Here is a 21847-nt window from a genome sequence, read left to right as displayed (position 1 = left end):
CTGCACCTTCTGAGCCGAAACCACCCCTGCAGAGGCCACCCTGCTGTCATCCTCCCTCCTCTCCCCTTCGTGCCGCTTCCTCCGGCTGGGCCATGAATGGACTCGCGGGTGTAGCGGGCGAAGCACCCTCTCCCTCGCGGCGACCAGGCATCGCCCCTTCGCCTGGCGGCAGAAGATGGCGGGAAGCCCAGGGACACCGACCAAGAGAAGGCAGACTGGCTTTTTGGACGGAAGAAAAGTAACTCTTCTGCTGGCTCAGCAACTTCAGGTAGACTTCAACATCTAGCTCTTGCCCTGGACGGGACAGACACGTTCTCACGTCAGGAGATGTGGCGAATGGTAAAGGGAAAAGGAATTCGAGCTGTAGCCGAACAGGACAATTGCATGATTTCTGGGAAGTACAAAGGTCTTCGCTTCTGATTCCCAATTAGTTGTGTGACCTGTTTAAGCCATCTGACTTCTCTGGGCTGGCCTCCTCCTCCGTAAGATGGACGTATTCCTATGGTACCACCTGTGTCCCAGGGGCTGTGTGGGGACCACACGAAACCACGGAGGTTGAAGGGCCTGACAGAACAACTGAAGTGACTACCACAAGCACAAAAACCGACGTCGTTCCTTGCACTGTAACGAAACCGTGCCGGATATGCTCTAGAGAGGTGCTGCAAGGCTCATGGGGCAGAGGCTACTAGAAGGCTCGAGGGGGAGGTCAAGGAAGCTCTTTGGCTGGAAGAGCATAGAAGACAATCAAGGGCTGCCTGGGTGTCTCAGTCAGTTGAGCAACCGACCCTTGACTTCAGCTCAGGTCATGACCCAGGGTCATGGGATCGAGCCCCTCGTCGGGCTCCGTACCGAGCGTGGAACCTGCGTAAGATCCTCTCTCTTTCCCTCTCCCTCTCTCGATAAAATTTTAAAAAATGAAAATAAAATCGCAATTGTCCACTCTGGCACAGACTGTCGGTAGGAGGGGAGCCTGGGGGGTGGGCAGGGGGCATATGGGAACTCTGAACTTCCTGTTCACTTTTGCTAGGAACCTTCAAACTTTTTAAATGTAACAGTACTTGTCAAAGGAGTTATCCCCCCACCCTGTTAAATTCTGCAGCATCTGGTACCTTATGTTACAAAGGAGCAGGTGGGCCAGACCAGCAGTCAAGGAGGCCGCGAAGAGAAAACATTCTACGGAGGCACAGGGGACACCTCCGTGGTCACTTCCATGACTCACTGCATGTTGGGGACCCGGTCCGCAGGGCCCACGTGCTGCTCCAACACAGGATTAAGGCTGCGGTGGTGGCAGGTGAGGGAGCTGGGCGAAGGTGGGAGGTCCCGTGCCTGGGGGTTGCTGAGTCTCAGTGGCAACCTGCCAGCCGCCCTCTGACTCTGGTTACGGGACAGGCTTAGAGACGGCGCATGGCCGTTCGTCAAACCTCCTTTAAGAACCCTGCACTGGGGCTTCCGGCCGGCTCGGTCAGTAGAGCACGTGACTCTTGATCTTGGGATTTTGAGTCTGAGCCCCACATCGGGTGTAGAGACGACGTCTTGAAGAACTTATGAAAAGCACACGGATGGATGCAGCAAGGTGACCGTGGGGTGTCGACGCTTCCTAATCCTACGGCAGTCGGCCCCTTCCTGTGCGGTCTCCTTCCTCTCGTGAGCCCCGGGGGAGGGAGGCTGCGGACAGGGGTGTGGCTGCACACAGTAGGTAACGGTGGAGGCTCTCAGAAAGTCCCCGGCCCCAGAAGTCCAAGTACAGATCCACGGTCTCCACAGACACGTACCGAAACGGATATTTAACCAACTGGGTAAACAAAGCTACTCTAAATCTACTTTTACTTGTTTATAAATATTGTGATTTATAAGAACCCTAAACGTTTTTCTTACCTTAAAAAAAAAAAAAATCATCCCAAAACTTCAAGTGCAATTTATTTCAGGACTAGCTTTGTTTTTGTTTTGCTCTGAAGGTTTTTAACAAGTTTTGCATCCGGGGGTCCGTTATCAGAACACGGCGCAGCTCCGCCTCCTAGAACACACACACATCACAGAGGGACAGACCTGTTTCCAGGCAAACCCGCTCTTTCCACCACACTCTGTGGCCACGCAGGCCCAGGCTGCCCGTCCTCCGCAGGGCTGTCTTCATCGGGAGTGGCCACTTGCCCGGGACTTGGGATGTTTCAGAATGGTGGTGTGAAAAGGAAAAACAGAAATGTCTTCGAACTCCTAAGCTATTCATACTATTCAGGAAAATTCTGAGGGAAATGAACGCAGCTTTGCATATTATATTCTAGAAATATCATTAAGCAAAACTGTGCTCTTGGTAACCTTATGCAGACTTGAGTTTGTGCTTTGAAATCTTTCGAAGGAACCCACTTTCCTTGGGTCGCAGGTTTTTTTAGGTCTGGCGAGCCGGTATTCCAGGCTCCCAAGCTCCTCGGTTTACAATGGTTTCTACCTTCTAAGGGCAGCTGGCCTAGTCTGATAACGAGGACTTTTACTTTCTCCCCCCACCTCACCTCACGCCCCCCCCCCCAACCTCCTCCAGCTGCAAAGCTGGCTCCTTCGCTCAGCGACATGGCCAAGACCTGGCATTTGACCCAGACTCTGGCTTAATGCACTCTGGGACCTCGGACAATTCCTAGGCTTCCCTAGGGCTCCCTGGATTCTGTGTTCCCTCTCCCCAACCCAGAAGGGGGGGGTCAGACTCTGTCCCCTCTTGTAGTCACATACGACAGCCACTGTCCTTTACTTCAGGGTGAGGTCCCTTCTGTCTCCCACGGGATTCCCCTGGCATAGTAGCACGGACTCCTGTCCCTGGGCCACCTCTCCCATCAGGGACTTAGAGGACCAAAGATCCTGTGAGCCCAAGACCCATGGCCAAGCAGTCACTGTCACTGCAAGACAGCTGTCCTTAGCGCCCAGGTCACGACTCAAGCTGTAAGGGAGGTCAAGGCTGAGCTTGTGCTGTGGTTCAGGACTCTACAACAGAAAAGCTCACTTTGCTCCTTTCAGACTCGAGTTCCAGATGCTACCTGCCTCTCTCTCCTCCCTCCTGTCCATTGCCTTCCCCTTCCTCACCGTGTGTCTCTTCCCAGAAGACCCTCCTGTGCTATGTACGCAACATGATTCCCGCAGCAGCAGCCCCCAGCACCTCCCGCCCAGGATCACAGTTGCCAAGATTCTCACTTCCTGTCCCGGAGAAGCCCCTGTAAAACCGGCCTGACGCACCCACCCACGGTCACTGGGAAGTCACCGTAGGGCTAGGCACCAGCCACGCCCGGTCCCGTGCAGGGCGCTTCAATCCACACCGTCACCTGGGAGGGGACCCACCTGGAATCCGCGTCCCCCCAGAGAAGTATCACAACTGCGACGTGGAAAGACCGAAGGGCCTAAGAACGCCCGCTCGCGAGGGGCAGCGGGGGCTCGGCCCCCAGGACGCGGCACACACCACAGCCTCAGCCGGGCGCCTCCGCAGCGCCGGCGCAGCAGCTCGACGGGCGACGGGGCGCGCCCACGCGCGTCACCCACCGGCTACGCGCCGGTGCCCCGCCTCACCCATCGGCAGCCACGTCCCCCTCCCGGGGCCTCGGACGGGAGGCAGCCGGGCTCAAGGCCGACCACCATCATGAGCACGCCCTGCGGTCCCTCCGGAGACGGAACTCAAAGGCGCAAGCGTCTCAGGGCCACGCCGTCAGGATGGACACGTGCTCGCGGGTGAAGTGCGAGCGGACTTACAAGATCTCCCCGTATCAAAGCACGTCTCCTCCCTCTTCGGCCCCACCCGAAGGCCTCGACCCATACGAATGCAGAGTCAGTCTCGCGGGTGGCTCAGGTCCATGCAGACTACTTGGCAGCCCCGGGCATGAGGACGGGGAAAAAGCGCCGGGGGCCCTGGTCTTACAGCCGCGAGCCCACCTCCCCTGCACGACCGGGTAACGTCGGGTAACATACACAGCGGAGCAGAAGCAGGATCCGCCCCGGGAGGGTCTACCGGGGAAGCAGGGGGCCTTGAAGGCCGAGGGCGGCAGGGGACGAAGCGTTCTGAGCACCGGCCCTGCTGGAAGCAGACGAGCCTTCAGCTTTGCCCTTCGGGTTTTCTAGAACTGCGGGCGGCATCACAGCCACGCTGCTGCCACCTAGTGGCCAGGGCCCCAAGCGCCTGAGCTCCGTGCCTCTGGCCGGGGGAGCGGCCTAGGTGTGCCCTGTATCGTGCGCCACCAGAGCCCCCAGACCTGGCGTCCCCAGCACAGCGCAGGGACCCAGTCAAATGACAATCTCGACGAAAGCGGCAGAGATGGACAGCAGCCTTAAACAGGAAGACATGGGAGTGAGGTTTTTAAGCAACTGTGTGCCCAAATGTCCACCCTGCCACTCTCCCTGTGGTCCCCTAGGAAGGTATCAAGCTGCCACCACACAGCAGTATGACGCTGACAGGCCCGGGGGGAGTGGGGGCAGCTGGGGTTTTGACCTTCTGCACCGAGAACCGGTGTCCTCCAAAATGCCTCTCGGAAACTCCAGAGTGTGTGCAAATTGTGGGCTTTTCCTCTCCTCGCCCACCTCTTTCCTCACCGGCTCTTGCTCTCACTCAGGCTGGATCCAGATCTCTGGGTCCCCGAATATGCAAAATACGGTTCTAGCTGCCACGCGTCCTCTGAGGTCGTCACCCACCTCACGGAGCCATCCCCAGCTGCCCTACCCGGAAATATCCACCTCCCTCCGGTGAACGAATAAGTACTTGACTTTGCCATTATCTTCGGTATCACCCGAGTCTCTCCCTGTATCATAACGAGTGAAGGAAGACACTTTAAAGGCACCGCCCAGAGGCCAGCCTGGTGCTTTGCACACAGTAGGTACGCGGTGCCTAGGAGTGTCAACAGAAAAAATGGAAACAGACCCTGTAAAGCCAGGCGCAGGTGAAACCCTAGCAAATCGCAGCCAGTCTGGGATCCGCCAGCGGGGACTTGGGGTCCCAAGACTCTTCCCTTAGAGCCCAGCCGAGCCCAGCCGAGCGCAGCCCAGGGGAAGCGCTCTTCAACCCCTGGGTTCCAAGCCGGCATGCTGCTCTCAAAACGGCCTCGTGGGCAAGCCATCCCAGGTTATTCCGGCCTAGAGATTAAAGGTCATCTCCGTGCACACTGGTTTCTCGGGAACACGGTCCCCTTACTAGACAAGGGTGGGAAAAAAGACACACAGAAAACGTAAGAGGCCCTAAGATTCAGGAATGACGCCCAGTAGTGGGAGCAGAGTCCGTGTGACCTGCACGTCTGGGCAGATCCCACAGGCGTATGTGCCCTCCGCTCCTCTGGAAAAGCCACCTGCTCCTTCCCACCCCGTCCAGAACCTAGACCGGTGCCCCGGCACCCTGCTGACCCAGAGCACTGCCGATGGGCTCGGTCACCAGGAAGGCAGCGAGCCCTCACCTCGGGAGAGGGCTTTAGGAACCTGCGCGCCGGGGACCGCGCAGCCAAAGGACAAAGGACGATGCGTCACCAGGAGCTGGCTAGGCCCCAAAGAAAACACCACAACGGAGTGTGCTTCCTGGGGCGGCTGGATCTCCGCGAATCTGCCCCCTGCGGCCCGCCTAGAATTGCGAGGGCGGGGAAAGTCTGGCACTCGGCTGATGACCCAGGCGGTTCGAAGGCTTCCCAAGTCACCACAGCACTACTGCCAGCCCGCACGTCAACAAATGTCCCAGATCGAAGGGGGAGGCGGGCGCGCTCTAACCAGACGAATCACATTCCCGACGCTCCCCTTCCACCTCTTCCTCCGCCTACACCTGGGTGGTCGCTCAGGACCCTGCTCGAAACAGGTCTGACGAGCCCACACACCGCGCCCGCCCCGCAGGGCTTCATACACCCATCAGAAACCATCTGGAAAGATGTGCCTGCGCCCGTGGGAGGGTCCACTTCCCCCCCCCCCCGGCCCCCACCTCTAACCTACAGATAGAGAACGTCAAAGATCACAGCTGGAAATGACCTTGGAGACCATTCAAATCCCACTTCCGGCCCCCTTTATCCCACTTTCCGGATGGACGGCTTCGAGGGGCACAGGTGCAGCGACGTCTGCACTCCATCCTGCCTCACGCCCCGGGGCCAGGGGACCAGCAGCCGTTGCATGGGGCGGGGGGACTGTCCCTGTGCAGCTAGAAGCTGCAATTCTGACTGGTCACGGGGCCACCACAGCCTGTCAGAGGAGGCTGTCCTATGTGACTACGGTGTCTGTGTGTCCCCGCCGTGCTGGGCACCACAGCCCCATTCCGGCTTGGGAGGAGCATGGCCTGTCCTAACCGAACGCATTTTTGTTAAATTCTGGAAATGAAACATCTGGCACCTGCTCCTTCCTCGTGGCTTTGACAGTGGTTTTTCCCTTCTTTTGAAAGAATCAGTCAATAGAGAGGCGGGCAGAACGGCCCCCATTCTCAGCAACAGCAGCCTCAGGCCTGCTGCTTCCGCGCCCCGGGGCGGAGGGGGGGGCCTGTGGATCGTCCCTACTGGCACCAGCAGGTGGCTCCATGCGGGCTGCAAGGTCACAACCGGGATGGAAGTGTGGGAACTCCCATCTGACCGGCCCTGCTCCAGGGTCTCCTCTGGGGACTATTCAGTGCAGAACCCCAGTCCCACGGGAGCCACATCAACCACGCAGACGCCGGGGGCTGGTCTCATGTGGTTAGGACATGCGGTCCCCCGAAGCGCGCTGGGAAGGGCTCACCTCCTGAGATCCCTGCCGGGTGCCCAGGTCAGGAAGAGGGAGTCAGCCACCTGGTGGTTTCCTTCCCAGCCCTGGTCTCTAGTCCCTTCTACGCCCCACCTCCCGGAAAGTCCTGGCCACACCTCCGTCCGCTTTCCTTCGTGCCTCGGACGCCGCTGGTCCCATCGCCAGGACCTCCAACGAGCTCACGCGCGGCCTCACGAGACACTCCGTTCGGTGTTTCCTGCTGGCCGCACCTCAGGTGTTCTGTCCCCGGGCGACCCCGCGGGACAGACGGTCCACCCCGGGCTCTCATCTCTGTTCCGCAGCTAAAACGTTCCCTTCTTCGATGCTCTGCAGCTGCAGCCTCTGACTCGCCGGAGTCCTGCTGCCTCGGCGGCCCCCGAAGCCGGCCCCCGGGACGGTCCGCGCGGCCGCCAGGACCCCTGGCAAAGCCTCCTCCCCGAACAGGTTGATTTTGGCTTCGGCCTCGATGACTCTGGCCAAGCTGGCTGCGTAACTGTCCAGGGACTCGTGCACTTCGGCTTTCACGTGCAAAATAGGGTTCCTGGCAGCATCTGAGGGAGAAGCAGAGACACGGTTAGCGGAGGGCTGGGACCGAGGGCTAGCGGGAATATTCCGGCTGACGCCTCACCGCCGAGGGGGTTGAGGGCGTAGCTTTTGCGGTCAGATCCCCCGGGGCCGAAATCCTCGACTCCCCATTTACTAGCAGGGGACGCCTGGAAGTATCCCAACCGACGCTTCCCCATCTGTAGCGAGAAGGCCCCGGCGCTCCTCTCCAGGAGGTTTCTGCGATCGGTAAACAGGTCCTTCTGAGATGTTCGGGTCTGGCCCGTAAGAAAGGCTTGATAAATACTCCCGGGTGAGGGTATTCAAAATTCTCCATCTCTGAACGAGTTCTCTGGTGTTCCAGCTCCCGAGGACCACACAACGTCTACGCTACAAGCTTCCACGATCCTGAGCGTGGGCTCTCTCCCGGCCACACAGGCTCAGACCCCCCAGAGCCTTCGGGTCGGAAGGAACACAGAGGTCCGCGCGCCCCACCCAGGATCAGGACCCCCAACAACTAAAAACAGGGAGAGGTGAGTCTGCAACATCACGCCCAGCGCCGCTCATCACCACTGCCCTCACTGCCGGCTTTCCCGACGGCGTGTCTCCTACCCCTCATGTTCTTCCGGAGAGGAGGCAACATCCACCCATCACCCCGTCTCAGGGAGTCTGCAGCCGGACACAAGAATGAAGCAAAGAGTGGGGGGGCACACGTCGCCTCTCCCTGCCCCTCTCACTTGCGACCCGAGGGCGGCCCTGTTCCTCCCTGCCGGCAGACAGGCCCTCAGAACCGCCATCCCCACTAAGTGGGTCTGAAGGGGCCAGACTGGCCCCCGTGGGCTGGGCGGTCTGGGGGTGGGGGGGGGGGAGTCCTTCATGCTTTGGTTCTGGGCTAACATATCACAGAGCCCATGAGGCTGCAGGACGTCCTCTGTTCCTGAGTCTACTCTGCCGGCAGAGTGGCCCATCTGCCTCCTGAGCTCTGCGACCGCCCCAGTCGGGCAGGAGTCAGGGAGGGGGGCAGGAGAAGAGGTGGGATTCCCTACGATCCTAAAGCTCTGACGGGACCCACGTCGACGGCCACAGTCCGCTGTCCCGATCCCCTGACTCTCCCACATCCCACCCAGTGGTTCTGGCGGCCGCCCTCGCGTGCGGGGATCCAGAGGACAGGGTCTTACATCGTGGGCGGTCTGGATGGTCCCCTGTCGCTCTTCTAACACGCTTGTCCGTATGGGAAACCAGACCCTACGTCCCAGAGGCGACAAGGACACGCGGGAGACGAAATGCGGGAGCCCACTCCCCTCACAGGCTCACACGCCCTCATCGACCCCAGGGACGACAGATGGTCGAGGCGACAGCCTCTGCTCAGGGGGGAGCACTCGTGGCGCCACTGCTTCCATTTTCCCCGTGAGGAAGCGGAGGCTCAGAGAGGACAAGTTCAAATTTATACCCACACCGCGTCGGCAAAGGGGACAGACTGTGGAGGGCTCAGAAAGTTTTCTCCAGTCCGGCGGCTTCCCGAGGGAGGAGACGGGAATCAGGATGGGGGCTGTGTGTGCGTGTGCGCATCTATCTAGAGTCCGACAGCCCCACCTTCCCAGCCCGGGGGCCGCATGCCCCAACAAGGGGAGGCCCGGGGACAAGTGAGGCCGGCAGGGTCAGGGTCGGGAGCGGTCACGGTGGCCGGCACAGCGGGGAGCCCTGGAACGCTGGGGGTGCGAGCAGGGCTGAGCCAAGGAATCTTCCCCGATCCTTTCCCTCTGCTGCCCCCCCCCCCCGCCCCACCCCGCCCCGCCTCGGGCTGTCCCAAAGCAGTGAGCCACAGACCAACCTTTCATTTGTTCCACTTCATCCTCAAATGTCACCGAGCTCCTCCTCTTGGGGGGGCAAGTACAGTGGGAGGGAGGGTTGTCATCCGACGTGTAGTCCTCGAGCAGCATCACATCTGTCCCTGAAACCAAGGGTGGATTGTGCACACGGAACCAGGGGTGCGAGGTCCTCCTCGCCGCCTCCTTCTCTACCTCTCTCGCCTCCTCGTCCCCACATATTCAATCCCACCAACAGGTGCGACCATGGCCCCACAGCATGTGCAGGTGCCCGAGGGACACCGTGTGCATGGTGTCATCCCGGGGAGTCTACAGCGGGCCCGTGGGGCTGCCACACACACACACACACACACACACACACACACACACACACACACACAGTGTGAAGTCGGCCGGGCCTGGGTGGGAGGGGCGGGGGCAGGGCTCAGTGCGGGGCAGGGCCCTCGGAGCTCTGTGTTCTGAGGATCCTTCTTACGGTCTGAATTCCCGTCACTGTTAAAATATGTTGTGCTAAATCAACATTTCAAACTGGAAAAGGTAGAGTTCTTTGAGGATCAAAAAAGAATTGAAAAATATACCCCCTAAAAGAGCAGGGAAACAAAGGCAGGGAGGCAGCGGGTCATACTAGAGAGGGCTGGGCTGAGCCGGGACCCTGGCCTGACACCGTCCCCAGCCTCGCTCCATCCCGGTCTCCAGCTTTCAATCCTTCAAGGCCTCAGTGCTGGGGAAATGAGGGAGACAGGGCAGCCCCGGGGTCCTCTTGCTGCTTCAGAGCAAGCCGCAGAGGCATCACCGCCTGGCCTCCAGAAAGATCATTCCCTGGGAGTCAGAGCACCAGTTCGTGCTCCACGAGGACCTAGGATCTCGGGCAGGTGCCGAATCCCTCAGCGTCCTCAAGGCTGCGACGCGGGGATGGTAGTTCGGTCCACCTCACGGATTGGCTGAGGACCGTGAGCTGAGACGTGGAAATATGTGGCACAGTGCTCGGCACACGGCAGGAGCTAATCGGGGAGGCACGACTATAGCCGATAAACGGCGGGGCTGGAAGTCACGCACGCTTGGGTCCGTGTGACGGCCCGGGCCATGCTCCTCCGGCTACGACGCCTATGCCTTCTGCCTGGCCACCTCCTTGCTCTTCGGGGTTCAATGCCACTCTCCGAGAAGCTGCTCTAATTCTCCCTTCCAAAGCTGCCCTCCCAGTTATAATCTTTAATAGCAGAATTACTGAAAGCACGTGGGATGACGGGCCGTCTTCCCAGGTCCACAGAAAGTTCCATGAGTACAGCTCACCACTGGATCTCTGGAACCTAGTACAGAGTCTGGCCAGAGCGAGGGCTGGGCACATAAACATTTGTTGAATGAATGGATGTCACACTGCCTCCGGACCCCTGCTGGTCGTCTGCGAATGGGCAAAGAGCCTGGGGAGTGACCCACAGACCTTCCCTTCCTTCAAATCACACGAGGGACGCAGGGCAAGAGGAGACGGTGTGACGGTGGTTCAACCCGCTGGCTGACGGGTGAAAGAACATTCTCAGGGAATATTCTGCCTCCGGGGAAAACTGTCCGCGCCAGAAGGCCTGGTCTCGGTCCCTGCCCACGGCCCACCCCAGCGTCGAGGTCCCAGGCTGAGGTAGGGGGAGACTCAGGTCAAGGCAGAGAGGAGTTTTCACAAGCTCTGGGCAGCGGGGATGGAGCACCCCCCCCCCAATGCCCAGCCCTCTGCACCTCCTTCCAGCTCAGCCCCACTCCCTACAGCCCCAGGATGGGGAGCAGACGCCTCTGCCCACCGCCTCTCACCAGGGCCTGGTGAGGTGCCCAGCGGCATGCTAGGCGGACTTCCTGAAGGAGGAGCTCGGCCCGCAGGGTCCCCTGGGGGCAGCCACGGGGGACGGGGAGCATCTGTGCCGGGGACGTGTCCCTTTGGGGAGACCGAGTTTTTCAAAGGCAGGGCACAAAGCAGGCCAGGGTGGTGAGCCAGGGATGTGGCCTCAGGGGAGCTGCCGTGATGGGGGCCAGCTACCCCCAGTTCACAGCTGGGGTGCTCCAAGGCTTAGAGATTAAGCAACTTGCCCCAGATGGCACAGCTCAGAAAAGGCCAATGAGACACTGAACACCAGGCAGCTGGACCCCAGAGCCCGTGACGGCCGAGGGAGTCACACTCAGGGTAACAACTCACGGGCACGCGGCCTTCAGCTTCTCAAAGGGGCTCGCTTCATTTGGATCTCACAACAACCCCGTGTGGCGGAGAGAAGAGGAACGGAAATCCCGGTTTGATACGGGCAGAAACCGAGGCCCGGAGACGCTGGCGAGCTGAAAGCCGCAACTGGAAAGGCACCTGCGTGGGGAGGTCCCTCCCACCGGCTGCTAAGCGGGCCCCAGGGCATGTGACGCGCGGGAGGCTTACCTGAGTCCTGGGAGCAGCTGAAGCCGGTGTCCCCGGTGCTGCTGCTGTTCCCCAGGGGCTGTCCGCCTGCCATGAGCGCCGTGAGGTGTGGGGACAGGCCCAGGTCTGGAAGGCAGAGTCGGCGCCGTCAGCACGGTCCAGGTCCCGCCAGGGCAGCCCCCGTCCCTCCCACTCCAGCGGTCCCCACCGGCCCCCCCTCCTGCTCTCCTGTCCCCTCTGTCACTCGCAAGCCGTGCCGTCAACCCACCGCAAGACGGGGAGCCCCCGGCCGCCCTCTCCCCCTCTGCCCCTCGTTCCTGCCCCGGGGGCGTGGCTCCCCCAAAGAGGAAGCTCTCCCAACAACGACACACCCCAACAAGGCGGGTGGCAGGGAGAACGCGAGGCAGCGGTCTTGGGAGACCATCTTCCGGTTAAACGCGCAACGTGGACGCGCCGCGACCTCCTGAGGTCCGAGCGGCAGAGGGGAATCTGCGTTCCGGAGGCGTGAAGCGCCAAGCGGGAGAGAGTGCCCGCCAACGGGAAGGTGCCGACGAGGACCGCGGGCCGGACCCAGGGAGCGGAGGCCGGCGGCCGGGGAGGCCTGGGGGGAGGCCGGTTCTCGCACTGGGCCCGGAAGCTGAGGAACCGGAGGCCAGGAGCCCCCGCGGCAGGTGGGGCCGGAGGGAAAGTGTCTCTGGGCAGGGGCGGGTCCCCTCCTCCGGCTCCGCCCAGCCCGGGCGCCTCGCCGGGGCCGAGGCATCGCCGGAGAAAGCGAGAGCACGGTGCCAGGCTGCGGAGGTAACAGTGGGACCACCCTCCCCGGGGGGCCGAGCACCTCCTGCTCCCGTTGCGGGGCCTCCACCCGCGCCCAGGGCCTCGTCACTGGACACTCCAGGAGAGGCCCCAGCTTGAGAGAAGGAGAAGAAGGAATACCGGAGGAAGAAGGGAAAGAAACGGATCTCAGCGGAGGCCGTGGAGGGAGCTTAAGAAAACAAAGAATTCTGCGCGGGTCCCCAGAGAACACCGGGAGAATGACGACTCCAGGAACAAAAGAGCCGGACGCTCCGGAGACCACGGAGGTCGCGAGAAGGAGCTCTTAGCAATTAACAAGGCAGCACACAAAGTCAAAGTCCTCTGGCCACGCGAGGAACACCTACAGCCTAGCAGGCCGAAGAGACCGCTGCTACCCACCCCCACGGTCCCCTTACAGACAGGAGATGGCTCGGATCTTTACTGGCTCGGATCTTTACTTCCGTCCTGAGTTTTCAGAGGGTGCGAGGTGATGGAGAAAGCGCTCTCTTGCCTTCGCTGGAGCTAAGGAGGACACGACTGGGGGGGGGGGGGGCGGGGGCTTCTCTCAGGACCACCCCTTCACGAACTCGGGAACCACACTGGTGCAGAGGGCCCTGCTGGGTGCTGCTGTAGAGAGGGGCACCAGGGAAGGGCCCAGACATGCTCGTCCGGTCCAGGGCCCCAGCCTCAGAATGTGGCCATGTCTCCGTGGGAAGCCTGGCTCGGGGAGGGGCCCGTGGGGGACAGTCTACTGCCAAGTGGGCTGGCCGAGGCCGCGGTGGGGTTTGGACACCATCTCTGAGGCTGTGGTGAAAGCCGGAACGTGCCCTGGTCTCCGGCAGTGTGAGGAGTCACGGGGGCCAGACCGCCGTGGCCGTGGCCGTGGCCGGGCTGACCGCCTGCGAGCGAGCAGCAGCCAGGTGGCCCCGCAAACGGAGAGGAACAAGACAGACCCTCCAGACCTCTGTTGCTCCTTTGGAAGGGGTCTTACCCCCCTCTTTCCCTCTGCTACCACCGAGCTCAGCACTCCCGGAGGTGAGGGAGGTGGCCCAGAATGCAGGCTCCAGGGACGGAAAGCGGATTTGGCTTTCAGGAGTCTGGGCGGATGCAAGCCAGGCCCACAGGGGGCGTCAGAGGAGGGTCCGCGCTCCCTGGCTCGGCCAGAGGGACAGAGGCCCAGAGGTGGAGGCCGGGCCTCCCTCTTCGGCCCAGAAGGGCGTGGAGCGAGGGCGGCCGAGTTCTGCTCCTTGTCCAACATTCAGGAGCTGGGGAAGGCCAAGTACATAGAGCCCATCGGCCCACACACTCTGTAACCCAAAAGCCTCCCACAAGACTGCTCGTCCCTCAGCGAGGAGGAGGCCACCAGCTGCCACGGACCTGCCCACCAAACCACAGCGGGCGTCCCGGCGTTCTCCCGGCCCCACGGCCTCTGCCGGCACCACCACAGGCGACCTGCGTGGAAAATGCTGGCCAAAAGCCGATGTTTGTTTTGGTGCTGGCTACCCTCTCCCTCCTCTATTCTCTTCCCTCTTTCTTTCTCTTTCCCCACTCTTCACTTCAATGGAGGGCAAAACATACACTTTTTGCCTAAAAGAGGAGCGATTTTACCAAATCTGAGTAAGTTACTCAGAGAAATGAAGCCAGACCGTGAATGCAGTCCTGGCTCACAAGTCGTACTTGGCAACAGGGACTTGCAGGGGCAGGCAATGGGCATTTCGGTGGTTACAATACTGGGATACGGAAAGGTTCTTCTCCTCCTCTGCTCAGAATGAAAACTCCCTCTCTTGATCTCAGGGTCATGAATTCAAGCACCATGTTGGGCATGGAGCCTACTTACAAAAAAAAAAAAAAAAAAAAAGGAGAAAAAGAAGAAGAAAAAGTCCGCGACTTCCTTCCTCTCTCAAGAAGTAACACTCCATCAGCCCACGAAATAAATCAGTGATGTTGGTTTCTTACTGCCTCGTGGAAAAGATCTCCCAACAATACTACCACTGAGTACGCACAACCCCGGGGGATTCGTTCTTGAGAGGGAAGGTGGAAGGCCTCTCTATTCCACGAACAGGAACCTTTCTCTCGAGTGGTCTGAGCTGCCCAAAGTCACCCAGAAAAAGAAGAGAACTGTAACCTGAACTAGCTTTTTCCAGTCGATCCAAGAGCCCTCAAATCTCTCTTCCAACGGCTCATCCGGGTGATAATCTCCCTCAAACATGGCCCTAAAAATCCGGCTACTTCCCCATCAGAACAACACGGTAATAACCGCTGGAGGCAAGATCCACCAGTGGATGCTAAGAGTAGTGGGTGAAGGCTGAGGGAGAGACAGGGTATTTGCAGAGCCTCAAAGGCTCTCCCCCAGTGTATTTCTTAATTACAGTGGAAAAAACAGTGACTTTACGACGGAGAAACCTGGCAGATGCCTCGTGAACTGTGCGGACACAGTGTGTTCCCCCCAAAATTCATACATTGAAGCCCTAACCCCGGTATGATGGTATCCAGAAGTAGGAACTTCAGGAGGTAATCCGGAGCAGATGAGGTCATGAGGGTGGGGGCCTCATAAGAAGAGACCACAGGGCTTGCCCTGTCCCATCTCCCCATATCCACGTGAGGACGCAGCAAGGGGACAGCTAGGAAGTGTGGTCTCACCGGGCTCCAACCACGTGGCACCTTGATCTCAGACTTCCAGTCGCCCGAAATGTGAGAAATACAGGTCTATGGTTTAAGCCCCCTAGTCTATGGTGTTTGGTGATAGCAGCCTGAGCCAAGGCATCAACCGAGACGTCAAGGCAACCTAAACCAGTAATAAGACATAATGACATATGTGCCCCTGATGTGATCACGGAGAAGACCACAGCACCCCCCCTCCCCCAGCATTCCTGCCAAAGACGTAGAACCTCATTCTAATCCTGACAACACATCAGCTGAACACAAACCAAGGGCATCCTAAAAACCCCCTTAGCAGTACTCTAAAAAAGTGCCAATGTCACAGAAGACAGGGGAAGAGCAAAGACTTGTCAAAGCTTCAAGAAGACAAAGGGAGCCATGACCTGATCGCGAACCGGATCCTGGAACAGCAAAAGGACCTGACTGGGAACACAGGGGAAATCTGCCTCAAGCAGTGCATAGTTAACAGCACTGCCCCAATGTTAGTATCTTGGTTTGGTAACTGCTATGATTCGGCCAGATGTGAACGCCAGGAGAAGCGGGGTGGGTGGGAAGTCTCTGTCCTCTCTTCCCAGCTCTTCTCCAAGTCTACAATTATTTCCAAATAAAAAGGGTTAAAAAAAAAAAAAAATCTATCCCTGCCTAGAGCGAGTCCTCTGGGTCTCACCAAAGGTGAGAGGATCACCTCCAGAAGCTTGTTAGCTCCCAGATCAGTTACCGGATGGAGCAGCTTTACACACAGGGGACAGTGCCATTTCAAGGCGGCAGGGCGGAGGGCTGGGGTTTGGCGCTGACACACGTGAATTACTGGCATCGGCAGGAGGAAACCGCTGACCAGCATGAGAGGCCCGAGGAGGAGCGCGATCAGGGAGGAGCAGCCGAGGAGGGGAGGAGGAGTGGGATGGGAGGGGGGAGGAGCGGGATGGGAGGGGGGAGGAGCGGGATGGGAGGGGGGAGGAGCGGGATGGGAGGGGGGAGGAGCGCGATGGGAGGGGGGAGGAGCGCGATGGGAGGGGGGAGGAGCGCGATAGGAGGGGGGAAGAGAGCGATAGGAGGGGGGAAGAGCGCGATGGGGGGGAGGAGCGCGATGGGGGGGAGGAGCGTGATGGGGGGGAGGAGCGCAATGGGGGGGAGGAGCGCGATGGGGGGAGGAGCCGAGGGAGGGAGGAGGAGCGCGATGGGAGGGGGGAGGAGCGCGATAGGAGGGGGGAAGAGCGCGATGGGGGGGAGGAGCACGATCGGGGAGGTGGAGCCGAGGAGGGGCGGGGGTGCCTGAAGGTGGACTCTGCTTTACAGAACACCGACACGAAGGGACTGGCCAACAGCAGAGGGGAGCCCGGTCCAATGCTTGGGTTCTTTCGTCTGTAGAAAGGCCAGCGTGCCGTGGCTGGGGACGCCGAAAACGGACTTCTGAACTCTGGTGTCCCCTGCCGAAAGCCGCCTGGGAATCACGGGGGACGCGCCGGGACGTTCCTCCCCCGACGCACACCGTGCTTGGAGCCTCGAGGCCGCCGTCGGTCTGAGAGCTCACCCGTCAACACGGCAGAGGGCCTCCCGCCCGAGGTGGGCCTCCCCCTCCCCGCAAGTCCCCAGGTTACCTGTGATCCTGTTGGAAATGCTGAAGAGCCTGGAAGTCCTCTGCCGCTGCACGAACGGCTCCCGGTAATACCGATCCCCAAAGCACATGCCCAGCAGCTCCTTGCGAACCGTCTTGTTCCAGAGCCCATAGATCAGGGGGTGGCAGATGGCGCTGGTAAAGGACAGCCACGTGGCCCAGGTCTCCAGGGTCGGGGAGACGTAGTTCTTCCCCCAGAGGGCCTCAGAGGTGATGACAACCATGTAGGGGCCCCAGGTGACCATGAAGGCACCGACGACCACCAGGATGGTGATGAGGGCTTTGCACTGGTTGGCCGAATAGACCACGCCCTGAAAGGCGTTCCTCCTACTGCCGGACGAGGAGGTGGAGGTGCTGGAGTTCTTCCTCCCATCCCTCTGGGGGTCCTCCTCCACGATGACCACGGTGCCACAGTGCACCTTGCGCGCCTTGACCCTGGCCACGCGGAAGATAAAGCCATAGCACACCAGCATGACCAGAAAGGGGAAGAGGGCACACCAGATCTGCCAGAAGGCGGTATAGCCGGGCTCCCGGTGCCACGCAGCCACACACATCCACTTGAACTCGTCAAACTCCACCGACGACCAACCAAAGAGAGGCGGCAGGCAGCCGATGAGGGAGTGAAGCCATATGTAGACAAGCGCCATCACGGCGCGGTTCCCCGTGATCTTCATGGGGTACACCATGGGGTACAGGACAGCATAGTAGCTAGGGAAAGGACGGAGGGGGCGAGAGAGAGGAGTCAAAATAGAGAAAACGCACCTGAACGGGCACCCCGTGCTCTCCAAGGTAGGGAGCTTTGTTGAATTTCTCCATCCAACCCAGTCACGGGGCTCTGAAGACGGTCCCTTCTCCCAACTTTTCCCGGACAAGTCACGGACTCTGCCGTGTTACCCCGCTTTGTACGACCCGTCATCGGCCAGGAGCTGGAGGCCAGGATGAACCCAGGGCTCAGGCGGTCCTGTTTCCGAGTCGCGATGCCAGAGCCCAATCATTTTCGGGGCTGTGGGTCATCTCGGGCACCTACAGGAGTCCTAAGGCATCGTGCATGAAGCCAGATCACTTCTGTGTTGCTGACATCAACCTGAGATTGATTCGTTTCCAGAGGGTCATGACAAAGCCAGAATAATAATTGACGGACTAGGGGGTTCATTCAATCGATGGACATTTACTGAAGGCCTGCTGAACGCCTGTGCTACGTACAGGAAAGGCAGTGAGAAGACGTGGCGAGAGACAGACCCGTGGGCAGAGTATGAGTCTGGGGTGTAAGAGCTAAATGGAATCCTCACCAACGACTGCTTGACGCGGTGGGTGTTATCATCCCCCTCATTTTCCACACGAGGGCACTAAGGCAGAGGAAGAATAAGCAGCCTGCCCAAGATAAGGGGAAGAGACAAGACGTAAACCCAGACGATCTGGCCCCACAGCCCCCAGTGACACGCCAGCGACTCCTCGCAAACTGTCTTGTCCCGGAGTCCACACAACAGGGGTGATTTTTAATCCCGCGGCCCTGAGCAGAGGAGGGAGGCCTGGAGGGCTCCAGGTTCACACTGGCGGGGCACCTGTTCCAGAAGGCGGGTCAGCCCAGGCTTCCTGCGGGAGATGCACATACACCTAGGTCTTAAGAGATCGGAGGCACTGGCCCAGGAGTCGCTGAGGAGGAAGGCAGCTCTCGGGTGCGGGGAGGTGTGAGCCAGCGCCCGCCCCGTGGGAAACCTGCACGGAGCTCAGCACCGCACGGAGGCGCCGGGGGAGGGGGGGGGAAGCCAGGGAGGATTTAGATCATGGGGTTGAAAGTAAACCACACCCTCCCCACCCAGACATTTTACCCAAAGGAAACGCTGTTTAATGAATACTAGGGTTTCCCCATGAGGGCAGCCTGTGGAAAAGACAGGGGTGGCCATGCTGATGCCACCTGGTACAGACAGGATGGCAGAAAACGAACGGGGCCAAGGATCCCACATCTCCCGTCCTGAGTCACCCCGGGGCACCAGCAGCGCAGGGACAGGGCCCACGGCCTGCCACATGCTGCTTGCCCACTCTCTTGGAGGGAAGGCTTCCCCCATCTACACCCTTTGTGAAAGACTTTCCCTTTTTTAAAAATTTTTTTAAACGTTTATTTATATTTGAGAGAGAGAGAGAGAGAGAGAGAGCAAGAGCACGCGAGCAGGGGAGGGGCAGAGAGAGAGGGAGACACAGAATCCGAAGCAGGATCCAGGCTCCGAGCTGTCAGCACAGAGCCCGACGCGGGGCTCGAACCCACGTACCGTGAGATCATGACCTGAGCCAAAGTCGGACGCTTAACCCACTGAGCCACCCAGGTGTCCCTGCTTCTCTAAAAAAAAAAAAAAAAAAAAAAAAACAACTGGGGGGCACCTGGGTAACTCAAGTCGGTTGGGTGTCCGACGTCAGCTCAGGTCATGATCTCACCGTTCATGAGTTCGAGCCCCGTGTCGGGCTCTGTGTTCTCAGCTCAGAGACTGGAGCCTGCTTCAGATTCTGTGTCTCCCTCTCTCTCTGCCCCTGCCCTGCTCATGCTCTGTCTCTCTCTCTCAAAAATAAATAAACATTAAAAAATAAAATGAAAAAAAAAAGATTTTTAAATAATCTCTACACCCCACATGAGACTTGAACTCACAACCCTGATATCAAGAGTTGCATGCTCCACCGACTGAGCCAGCCAGGCGCCCCTGAAGGGCCTTCCTAACCGGAGGTGAGCCAGGGGCTGCTGCTGTCCGGCTACACGCTCCCCGGGTGTGGGATCTGAAAAGAGGATCTCGTGGGGACCCTGGGATGGGTCACGGCTATCTATTATTGCACGTGGCCTGGGATGAAACAATCAGTGTCTTACGCTGGTACCTGGGTTTGCATCTTGCAAAGTCCGAGCAGCCCAGGGAAAGAGGCATGCCTTTGGAGCTAGGATCCCTGGGTCCAGAGGGCAGCTCTCCCGTCTACAAGCTGTGTGACCTTGGGTGGCCTTCATCTGTAACGTGGGAAGCACAGAAGCCCTGGCCCCAAGAACTCGGGGGCCAGACTGAGGGAAAGGCCTGCGTCGTGCCTCCTCTTCACATGGCGGGGGTGGAGCTTGGTCTCTGCCTGTCCACCGACCTTTCCCCCTTCCTTCCTGAAAACGGGAACCCAGATCGTTCGTGCTGCTCCCAACTGCTATGACTGAATGGGGACACTGGGCCCTTCTGAGTCCCGAGAGATGAATCGGGCCATTCTGGTGGTCTCCTGCCTCTTGCCAAGTCATGGCCAAGACACTGACCTGTGTGGCACCATCCCAGCCAACGAAACGTGAGGGGGTCTGCTAGGGTGGGATTGAGGGCTGCCTAGGAGGTTTCCTTCACTCTTAAAAAGAAACAAGGCAGAGATTTCTATTTTTCTCTGCCCTTTTAAACCGTGTGCAGGCGCTCTGACCTCAAGACACCCCAGGGGCAGCAGCGCAGCAAAGCCGGGCCAGGGAATGTTAACTGCCCCAGGCTCCTTTGACCAGCCCTGTTCTGGCGGTTGTAAAAATAATTACAATTAATAAGCGGTCCTCCACACGTAATCCTTCTGGCTATTCTCAACATCCAGGTATTATTATTATTTTATGGCAAGACTCCTCCTTTTCTATAATAAATGGGATTTGTTTCACCCGCTGACTAAGGTCCCGGCCACGAGCAATTCCAGTGGGACGTGACCATAACCTCTCCCAGCTGAGCCCCGAGTCCCACCGGGATGCTGGGGGCCGGAGGCCGGCTCCCGAGGGGTCAGTCTCCCAGAGTCAGAGAGGCCGCCACGGGCCAGGGTGCTGCCCAGTTACCCTCCATTTCATTTTTTGTAAAACTTATATACGATGAAACGCACAAATCTACGGCTCTATCAAGATACAGAACATCCCCCATCTGCCCAAGGAAAGACACGGATTTTGTAGATTTGAAACCTCATGTTTTAAACTTAGCCTCACTGAGGCCTGCTGCAGGTTCAAAGGAAAATACAGAATGACAGCAGCTCCCTGTGTCCCTGCACGTCACTAGAGGACCGAACAGAGGGGCTTCTTTTGCCTTCCGTGCTCTTAACTGGCTTCTGAAGCTCTGTCTTTTCCCCAGCAGCTCATTTTCAGGCATGAGCCCAAGCACGACCCCAGGTCCCAGAAGAGCCTCCCACGACATCTCGTGTAACCGAAAACTCATTACGCACACAGGGGCTCCTTAGCCCTTAGCTTAGCTAAGCTAAGCTCACTTAGCTGTCCTGCTGCAAGACCGGCCCCTAAGATAGCGACGTCGGTCCGTGTGGCTAAGACGCCTCCACTGCAAACAGGATGGAGCCGAGGCCGACTCCAGCCACCTCGGGGACAGTGCGCTACCACGGACGGATGCTCTCCCGGTGGCACTGGTGACCCTGCACCGTAACCACCCGCCCCCCAGAGCCAGCCGCTTTCCCTCACCGAACCCCGTTTTCGGAGCCGGGGCCGCGTCCACCCGCACGTGCCGCGAAAACCCGATGAGCTGCCGGGTTAAGCGACCATGTCACACCCTCACTCGGGATACAGTTCTCCCCGGGTCACATGACGTTCCCCATGTGGCCGGTTTCGGACACCGACATTCCCACCGAATCTCCCTCCAGTCAGCCATTCTTCTTACGCGGTCTGTTCTCTTTTGGCTCATCTGCCAACTTAGTTTGCGGAGTTCTCTAGCTGGGGTTCTCGGTGGGGACGACGTGTCCCCCCGGGGACGCGTGGCGATGTCTGGAGACATTCTGGGTGGTGACGACTGGGGAGGAGCCACCGGCATCTAGTGAGCAGAGGCCAGGGATGCTGCCCAGGGCGGCCCCCCATCCCCACAAAGTGTGACCCAACCCACAACGTCAGCAGTGCCAGCTTGAGAAACCCTCGGCCAAACTAGCCGGTTGCTGGACTTGATGGGTGGCTCCCTCTGCAGTCTGCTCTGAGTCCCGCCTTCGCCTCCTGGGAACCCGACGAGCTGTCTACCAGCCACGTGAGCTTGGGCAGGTTCACAAAGCCTCACTCTGCTCACCTGCAGAATGGGAGCCAGCCCCCAGTTGCAAGGATTTGCTGGGAGGACTGTGTATTAAGAGCAACCCCTTTCAGTGGAGGTCACGACACCTGCCCCGGCGGGTTCTCTGCTTCCACTTTTCTTTTTTTTTTTTTCTTTTTTAACATTTATTCATTTTTGAGAGACAGAGACAGAGCACAAGTGGGGGAGGGGCAGAGAGAGAGGGAGACACAGAATCCGAAGCGGGATCCAGGCTCCGAGCTGTCATCACAGAGCCCAACTCAGGGCTCGAACTCACAAGCCACGGGATCATGACCTGAGCCGAAGT

General features: G+C 59.2%; 1 protein-coding gene across 1 annotated transcript in view; it reads right to left on the bottom strand.

Moving 5' to 3' along the window:
- Positions 1–5954: 5954 nt before the first annotated feature.
- GPR161 (G protein-coupled receptor 161) overlaps positions 5955–21847 on the bottom strand; it is a 48867-nt gene continuing 32974 nt past the window's right edge. The window contains exons 4-7 of the mRNA XM_047077333.1: positions 16503–17227; positions 11476–11580; positions 9077–9196; positions 5955–7253 (exon numbers count right to left, since the gene is read on the bottom strand). Of these exons, the coding sequence (XP_046933289.1) occupies positions 6988–7253; positions 9077–9196; positions 11476–11580; positions 16503–17227 (1216 nt within the window). The 3' untranslated portion in view covers positions 5955–6987. The remainder of the gene's footprint in view (positions 7254–9076; positions 9197–11475; positions 11581–16502; positions 17228–21847) is intronic.

The sequence above is a fragment of the Lynx rufus genome, unplaced genomic scaffold, assembly GCF_022079265.1.
Source record: "Lynx rufus isolate CCGP_SWC_20201006 ecotype Redwood Valley unplaced genomic scaffold, mLynRuf1.p SCAF_15, whole genome shotgun sequence".
In the NCBI taxonomy this organism is placed as follows: Eukaryota; Metazoa; Chordata; class Mammalia; order Carnivora; family Felidae; genus Lynx; species Lynx rufus.
This window is presented reverse-complemented; position numbering and strand designations above follow the sequence as displayed.